This window comes from Fukomys damarensis, unplaced genomic scaffold (assembly GCF_012274545.1).
Source record: "Fukomys damarensis isolate Sample0158 unplaced genomic scaffold, DMR_v1.0_HiC HiC_scaffold_21, whole genome shotgun sequence".
In the NCBI taxonomy this organism is placed as follows: Eukaryota; Metazoa; Chordata; class Mammalia; order Rodentia; family Bathyergidae; genus Fukomys; species Fukomys damarensis.
Window position 1 is genome coordinate 131,666 of NW_022900933.1, and position 9,253 is coordinate 140,918.

Consider the following 9,253-nt stretch of genomic DNA (forward strand, 5'->3'; position numbering starts at 1 on the left):
TCTGCCCATTGACCTTTCCACCCAAGCGCTATTATAGTTCCTGCCATCCTTGGAGCTTCATTTGACACACGTGCCATAAAATGTCTGCGTTACTTATTAGTGTTCATCTCGATGTGAAGGGTGCTGGCAAAAAGCCACTTGGACTGCCCCGGACCATGCTACAATTCAGGATAAGAAACCTGTAGTTGGGGACAGGGATCTTGAAGGATGGTTTTTACTGACCTCACCTGGTCACGTGGGAAGTCCTTTAATTAGACTGTGTCTTGTCTTGTTCAGGCTGGTCTCAACCTCATGGTTATCCTGCCTTAGCCTCCTTGAGTGCTGGGATTACAAGCATGTACCTCCATGCCCACCTGGGAAATTCCTTTTGCAGCTGCCAGGCAAGAGGGAGACAAATGCCCAAACTGTAACCTAAAACCCACTTATTAAGTGCCAACACTACAATTAAACCTTAATACTGAGGTTTTAGTTAGAAATAAATTACTCCTTCATTAACATCTTTTGTCTTAAAACTACATGTACCCCAGGTTTGCCACTCCCTTCCTGGGCTTTGTCCAATCGCTACCCGTAACATGTCAGTGCCTCCCTGCCAGTCTTTGTGGACTGACCTTGGACAGCTTTTCTATGCGCATCCTGCACAGCTCCAAGTGTTGACGTTGCTTCTTTACTTGGCAGGTTGGTAGTTTGTCTTCCTTCATCCACAGCTGGCTTCACTAACATCATAAAATCAGTCTGTACTGCATCTTTCTCTACTGTCTGTGGTGTACAGACCACACCAGTAGGAAGGGTCGGTTTATCTGGCTAGGTAACAATGTTGTGTTTAAAGAATGTTCTTTACCGTGCAGTGTCAAGCACTTATGGAATCTGATAGTTTCAGCTGTTTCACCTTTGGGTTCAAATAAGCTAGTTTTACAATCTCTTATGAGTTGGTGACAGTACCTCTATGGGCAACATGCAGTCCAATCTACTGACAGGAATGCCATTCTTAAATCTGTAGCTATAGCTGATATTTACATAAACTCAGAAGAGCAAATATTGTGGCCATGCATATCCTGGGTGACTTAACACCTAAATGGTTTAAACAAAACCAGTGAGGCAGCACACTCATCCTAGGTGGTTGATCTGACCTTTATTTGAGAGGTTCAGAGCCACTGGAATGATCAGAAATGGGAGTGTCCCTTAGAGTACAACAATCTTTAAGAGATGATGCCCTTCCAAGTAAAAAGCAAAATGAAACCCACCCTAACCCCCTGAAACCTCTCACACACTCTCTAATTAGTACATAATAGACCTCAGAGCAAATTCATTTTGGGTCTCTATCTCAAATTATTTTTTAATTAAATTGGGCTTGTTAGAAAATGAGACTTTTTATTTTTGCAATGATAAAACAGGATTAAGTTCTCAAATTAGCATTTTAGGGAAATGGCATATAGCTGAAATCACTCTTGAAAACCTCACGTCTACCACCCATCAGCAGACAGACATAATGTGCAGTGGCCATGCGAGATGAACCTCGCACAGAGTGGTGAGCAATGCACAGACACCTAGACTTGGGAAATGCAGGGTCCATCTCCCCATTAGTGCATTAATGATAGCAAAATCAGCTCCCTCCCTGACTAAATCAAGAAATAAAGCCAGGGATTTAGGTCAGTGGCACCCCACATGCCTCAAAAGCATAATGTTCAATCTCCACTATTGTGGGGGGGGATAAAGTTGATTTATGAGGTAATAGTGAAGTCTCCGAAGTCTAAGAACTGTTAGGAAGAGGTTGATAAATTTCCTGAAATAGCAATATCTAAATCAGATGCCACATAATAAAATGGAAAGGTATTCAACTGTACCTGGCCCTTATCCTCTGTGAAGATGGCTTGTTTGCATAATGGGAGTGAAGTTTGGTGAGGACAGAGCTTTTCCTCACCCATCCTCCCCATGCAGCCTGAGTCTATGCAGGCAGTATGGTCCTCTGGATCCTTCCACTGCAGCCCTTACTCTCCTAAGCAGAGATAGTGGCTTGGCTGTCCCAGCCTCTGATCTGAAACCTCTCATGTAACCTTCCCTTTTCCATAGCCAGTAAGTAGCCTTGGCTTAATGCCCCAGAATGCCTGTCCTCTAAGCAGGGTCTGCATGGGAAGTTATGAGCAAATTCAAGGAGGGCTTATTCTAAGGGTGAAGCTACAGGAATAAGCCGTCCCCTGTACCAGAACACAGAACTTTCTGCAACACATCCTCACCAACTCTGTCCCTGTCTCCTACTTCTCATGTTTAAGAGAGCTTCTCACTGGAGGACAAAGTTCAGGGCTTGCCCCAGAGCTATTAAAACACACATACACATACCCTGATTCCAAGGTGCAGGCAGGATTAAGAATATCGCTACATGCAACAGAAACAGCAGTGGGGGCTGAAGATTCATAGGTCCTAGATAGAAGATGGTCACAGGGGGCAGGAAGGAGACCGAGAACAAACATCCTGACCATCAAAACTCAGGGATCCTACTTGACGTAGCCCCCTACCCTCTGACACCGAGCAGGAAGAAGGGGAAATGAACCTCTGGGGCAAATGAGAGATAATCTGAGAAAGCTTGTGTGGAAAATGTTAAACAGAAGTGCATGTTATTATGTGGACATGCAGCTTAGTGTGAAGGCCCTGGGTTCAATCCCATGTATCTATATATGTGTGCATAAATTAAAAATCCTCCTAGAGTAGAAAAGTGCTTTCCTAAAAATCCAAGTGTTGTCTGAAGCCGTACAGTAAGTACCACAGCATCACCCTCAGAGTGGGGTAAGGAGCGTTGACCCGAAATTGGAGATGATGCTACAGTCACAGAACCTTTCTCACCCAGAGGACTTTCCACTCGGCTGGTGCTCACCCATCACCTACCCAGGACCCTCAGACACCTCCTGGGAACTGCACTGTAAAGGGGGCTGCTCTTAAATTGCTGTCAAACTTCCCCTCTGACCCTCAAAATATCCCTCTCCTTCCTACAAAAAATACAGTAGTCATTGATGTGGCTCTTGTTACTATTTCACCATCTTTTGAGAAAAATCTGCCCCACTGGTCTCTGGTAAGTAATCCTAAAGAGATTGTGAACCCCTTTTCTAGGGTAATTTCCCACCAGACTCCTCAGATGGGGTGGGGGAGGGTCCTCATCAAGTTTCATGGCTGCATGGCAGATGCCTCACCCAAGAGCCCAGTTTCATGTTTCCTCAGACACTTTCATGACCAGTTACCTTCCTTCCTGTTTCAGTCGGATTCCTGCATTGGCTATGATGGAGCTCTGGGGCCAAGGAAGCTCCCTTTGTACACCAGATAAAAGCAGGCTTGTAACTGAAGAGACCAAAGCCATACCCTGAGATTTCTTTTACCATGTCTACTGCGATAATCGCTGGCCTCCAGGTAAAGGGGCGGTGACAGAGCAACAGCTCCTCAGTAGTTGTTAGGCCTGGCTGTTCCACAGCAGTCACCCTTTCCATACCAACTTCAAACGTACTGTCCATCTGGGAGAGGTGCGTTACTCTAGAACTACTTAGTCCTCTCAGCCTGAGAGAACGAACATTAATTTTTATCTCTCGTTTTGAAGAAAGTTTGGCCAGATTCTACCTAAGCACCATAGAAGCCCAGGGCTCTGCTGCCAAGCTGTGCTGTGTGTGCCATGTTGTGGCTCCCAAAGAGAAATGATCTTTGGAGAATGTAACTGGTAAGCAACCGCTTTCTCAGCTTGCCGAGGACAGATGATTACTATTAATACCACCATGATTTATAATTTTAAAAATATCAACACTTTTTTTCTACCTGGCAAAGAATTCTAAAATATTTATAATTTATGTAAAGTACTCCAAGGCTAGCTCTCATTCTTGCTGTTCTCAATGCAGCAGTAGAAGCAGTAGTTTGGGGGAAAAAAAGAAAAAAAAAAAAAAACAACTAGCAAAGCACTGTTAAAAGATTTATTGCAGTAATAAAAATTAGAAAATATTTGTATGACTCAAAACTGCATTGGAAGTTGCAGAACAAAGACAGATTCCTGCAACAGGAGGAATGCTGCAGTTCTCTACCAGACAACACTGAATACGCTTTCCAGACCATACCTCAGTCCATGTGTGAACCCTGCCCCCAGTGTGACACAGTTTTTCACCCTTAACTTACAGATGTGCAAAACTTTTGTTGCATCCCATTACAAAATGTCTCTCATAAGACTAAAGCAGCCTATTTGGTGGTTGGGGGTTTTTATTCATACTATTTTGTTTCAGTGAATCATTTTAAAATGGAAAACATGACAAGTTTTATGGCTTTTTTAATTTTTTTTTAAAAGCTGTTGAAATATTATTCTGGCACCTAAATGAAAGATTTTAATGAGCAGCAAAAAGAGTAGGAAAAACAGTGGTTGAAATGTATTACTTGAAAATATTTACAGAATAGATCCAGTGCAAAATGAAACCAAAAATATTTCAGCAATGTAAGCCAATATGTTGGTGTTCCAGCCCATTAAAGGGTCTGATCATTTAACCCAATGTAAAGTGCCTCTAGTTGATATTAACAAAATACACCCTTATCAGTCCCTAAATCTCCCACATCCTTGTTTTGCTGAATTACTCTAGACATGAGTTGGTGATCTCTATTCTTTAGCTTCATTTCCCACTCCTGGTTTCTGAGTTCATTTTGGTGTCTGTTCATTCCACCATTTCTATTTTACGGATTCCAGAACTGGATGGTAAAATGCAAGCCCAACCACCACCAAACTGAGGGCTTCAAAGAGTGGCTGTGAAGCACCCACAGTGAGGAAAGCCTGTGTTTTCCCTTAGTGGAAAACTCAGAGCCAGGGAATCTGGAACTCCTGGACAGGAATAAACTCCTTCCTCCCAACTCTCCCTTTTACTCCACCAATCACCAAATATACCAATAGCAAAAGCTACTCTATAGCACCTCGGATTTGGAGACAGTATGAACTGTGATAATTACAATGGGAAAGAAGCTAGGGCATGGCGAACTTGATTTATCTGAGGTACTAACACGCTAATTCACTAAGACAATGCCAACAGTACCTGTTAGGAATTTTTCTTAGAATTTCTTTTTTTTAAATGTTACATAGGATTTTTGTAGTTATTAAAAATAAAAAATACATATTTGCACATAATGCCTCTTTTATTATAGTTTTAAGATTGTCACTTAGAAAATGGCAAGACATTAGTAGCTGAAACTGTTCTCCTGAAGAGGGAAGTTCTTTATTCATGAGTTTTCCCCAGGTCAGAGCAGTACCAGCCTGAAGGATCTCCTGTGTCTCCTGACCAGGGTACAGCCTTCGGAGGAACAGGGAGGAGCTCAAGGAAGCAAACAAACAGGACCACTTTTCCTAGAAATGTCTCCACCTACTTAATCCCTCCAGAAACGGGACACTGCAAAAATAATCAGAGGTCACCTAGCCAAATAGCTTTGAACCCATGCCCAGGAAGGCATTTCGCTTACCCAAGGGAAAGACCTTTATGACCTTTTTTTTTTTTTTTTTTGGAGCAGGGTCTTTCTATGTAATTCAGGCTGGCCTTGAACTCATGATCCTCCTGCCTCAGCCTCCCAAGTGGTAGGATTACAGGTGTGCACCACCATGCCTGGCTTTTCTGACTTTTCACTCAAAAAGTAACTTCCATTCAAAGTGGACATAGTGTGGATAGTAGTAATTCAATAAACCAGCTAAGAATGAGCTTAGTTCCCCTACAGAATACAAGAAAGTAAACATCTCTGGTATATTATTGCAGCTAGGACTTCTTCTGTTCATGGGTGTGTGTCCTACAGATAAACAGACCTTAGCTTCTTTGGTGTTGGGGGAGGGGTTGGGGAGAAACACAGGAACCTGATGAGTTACAACAGAGCAGCATAAATAAAATGAGTTTAAATTATTCCTTGCCCTCAGAAAACTACCCTCTTCCAAACATAAATCCCTTATTCTAAAAACAAAAAATCTTCAAATTGCCTGTTTTTCTACCAAAAAAGATGGCAGAAAAAGTTACTGTTTTCCAAGTCGTTAAGAATCACTTCCTCGTGACTCATGCAACCTCCAGAACTTAAGAGTCAGCATCATCAGGACAACACTGACCTGGGTCTGCGGAGCCTAGGACCCAGAAGAGCCCAGAGCATGCCCTCCTTCATGGCACTGGCCACACACAGGTCCTTCTCAAACTAGCGCTGGTGTGGGCAGAAGGCTCTCCACATCCTGTGTTCTACTACCATAAGCACGTGGGTCAAAATCATAGGCCACCTGGCAAGCAAAGCTGCTTCTCTTCCTGATGAAAACAATCCTTTTGTCCCCAAGCACTATTTAACAAACAAGTTTTATTAGGGAGAGCTTTCTTGATGCAGATTTGGCATGTTTTCAGTCCATGTTCGTTAACGGTGCCCAGTGTAAGCTTTGAACCACGAGGTCACTGAGGCTGCCGCAGAGGAGATCATCCCCCCTGCGCTGCTGCTCGAAATAGGTGGGGACACCTGGGTGCTCCGGCTCTGGGAGATTTCCACAGGCTGGGAAGGGATGTCACAAAACCGAGGGCTTGGCAGGTTCTCCCAGTCTGTGCCCAAATCAGTTTCCTCATCGCTTACATGCTCATCTCCACTCTCCTCGGATTCTCCAGCGACTCCAGGATCTACAAATTCCATGGACTCCTCAAGGTCTGCTCGCACTTCAAAGGGTCCTGACCTGTGTGCACAAAGCGAGAGGCACTGTTCCCCAACCTGAGATCAGATGCTGTCTTCCCTAAGCCTCTATGTGACGGGACAGAAGGACCCACAGCCATTACCACACACCATTTCTGAAGTCTCCACTGCATTCCCTGTTACTCGAGAGTAAAGGTGTTCCTTGCCCAAATAATAACTGCTGCCCAAGTCGGGAATAAGATTACAACCTCACACTTCTCCTCAATTCTACGTATGCTGTTTGTGCACAAAAGAAAATCCATCCATAGACACGACCCAGCTGGTAGTCCAAAGTATGACTTCCTGTTTAAAGTAAGTGCAGAGTCCATGGAGTAAATAACATAGCATTCTGATGACATAATCCTGACAAAAGTAGCTATTTCATGTACACTCTGGTGTACTGTATAGTATAACAAGTAGTAAATGGCATACTAGACAGATGCTTCCTGCTTTATGGAAACGCTCTCTATTAAAAAAAAACTTCAGGCTCAAAAAAATGATATGGTTACATGTGAATCAGGAAAGCTTAATTACCATCAACAGCAGGCTCTGGAACTCAAATATTTGTTGCACAGAATGAGACAACTATTTAGAATATATTCATCTGCACTTTTCTGCAGTGTAGTTCAGGAGAAAACGTTCTTATTCCCCCAAAGGGCCTTTAGGACACCCTCACAGCCAAGACAGGCTCTTAAGCACCATTCTGCAGGCAAAGTCTGCACAAGGCTTTTCTGCTTCTTTTTCTTGCTCTCTTTCAAATGCCTGTCAACTCCAGCTTCAGGGGGCCAGGCAGCCACTCCCATTCACGGCCCCTCCTCCAGGCATTGCCTTGGGGCCAAATCCCTTGGTGGCCTGTATTTCTGCTGGTGCTCCCAAGATAAGAATAAGGCCTGGGCTCATTTAGGGGTTCCACTGATAAATACTTTGAAGTAAATAACACACCAAGATGAAAATACTCCACCATATTTTAGTCTTTGGCCCCAAACTCCTTGCAGTCCCTTGAATGATAAAAGGCTAGTAATAGCCTCCAGTGCACCTCACTAGATCCCTACCTTCCGGCTCACTCTCTCCAGGATCGAGCAGCCCTCATTCTCCCAAGACAACTTTCCTTCCTAGCAGGAATACAGCAATCTAACAGTATGTTTCTAAGCATGGTATTCGGTCAGGGCTTTACAAGTATTAAACCACAGGGTTTTTTCTCTTTGATTTTAGTGAGCAATTAACATTTTCAAAGAGCTCCCCAGAGCAGGGTCTCCTAAGTCTTCTAGGCCTTCACTGCACAGAAGTCATTATTTTTCACAGGCTAAGGTTCCTAAGAACTGGGAAGGGGACTTCTTCAACCCTTGAAACCTTTCTCTGCCAAACTGACTAATGAGCACTGTGACCAGGACCTTACCCCACACATTCTGTTTCTACTTCCTGAGGGTTCTCCTTATACTTGATTCCTTTTCTGTTTGCTTGGTGAGCAAGTCTACTCCAAAGTCATCTTTTCCTACTCCTTTCCTACTTGATACATTCCTGCCCACTTGAGCGCTAGGTCTGAGTTACTACCTCAGACTCCTCTCCAGTAACTGGGCCAGTGAACAGTCTCAAAACATAAGCCAGCTAGGACGCTTACTTTCTCCCCAGGATCCAGGTCTGGGAACACCAGGGTAAGCGATGTCCCTGTCGCCCCAGCGCAGGCCCGCACACCACATACCTGCCTCATTTCAGAGGGCTCCTCCCTTTTCCTCGTGGCACTCACACTTTATATGCCTTAGCTGGGCTTGACTCTGTCCCTAACTGAAGGCTGCTGCGTCTGTGCTGTTCAGCTTTGCCACAGTACTCACAGCCTGGTTAAGGCTTCCCACTGGGGGCTCCGCCATCTCCTGTTTCTCCTTGCTGCTGTCTCATCTACCCCTGAGGTTCTCACAGCATGAGTCTGGCGCTTTCTCTAGACCCCTCTCTAAGGTTTCCCAGGAGATGGGCAGGGAAGAGGCAGAACAGTCTTTTCTTTCTTTGGGCACAGTTCCCATGGTGCTTCCCTTAACCTTGGTTCTCTGCTTGAACTCCCACAGAGCAGATTCTTCTTGGCATGTAGCAGGTGCTCAATTAAGTGCTCAGAATGAAAAATGAACAAATGGAAGATTCCTGAAGCAGCCAGTATGATCTGATTTGGTCCCAAGTAGCCACGGGAGCAGGAGGGAAAAGCTTTTAGAGGACCCTGGATGGTTCCCCACTCAATGCCTCACCCCATCAGCTGAGGATTACAGCTGCCCTGTACTTCCTACCCGGCATATTCCAAGCTACAGACACAGCGCACAGAATTAAGTAGCAAGAGAATTCTTTTTCCTTAATGTCTTGGAAAAGATAGATGATAAAGTCATTTCTCTAATCTGTAGTTTGGTTGAATAAATGATTTCTTTTAGTCAAGGCCCTGAAGTGAAGCCAAAATGCTCATTTCTTCATGATGCTGTACAGAATTAGTCTATCAAGGCACAAAAGGGACTAGGGATACAGCTCAGCAGCACCAGGCCTTCCTGGCAAGCACAAGGCCCTGAGTTTAATCCCCAGTAACAAAAAAAAAAAAAAAAATTAA

General features: G+C 44.2%; 1 protein-coding gene across 1 annotated transcript in view; it reads right to left on the minus strand.

Annotated features, from left to right (window-relative positions):
- Positions 1–5,540: 5,540 nt before the first annotated feature.
- Atg14 (autophagy related 14) overlaps positions 5,541–9,253 on the minus strand; it is a 46,548-nt gene continuing 42,835 nt past the window's right edge. The window contains exon 10 of the mRNA XM_010613671.3: positions 5,541–6,679. Coding sequence (XP_010611973.2) covers positions 6,373–6,679 — 307 coding nt within the window. The 3' untranslated portion in view covers positions 5,541–6,372. The remainder of the gene's footprint in view (positions 6,680–9,253) is intronic.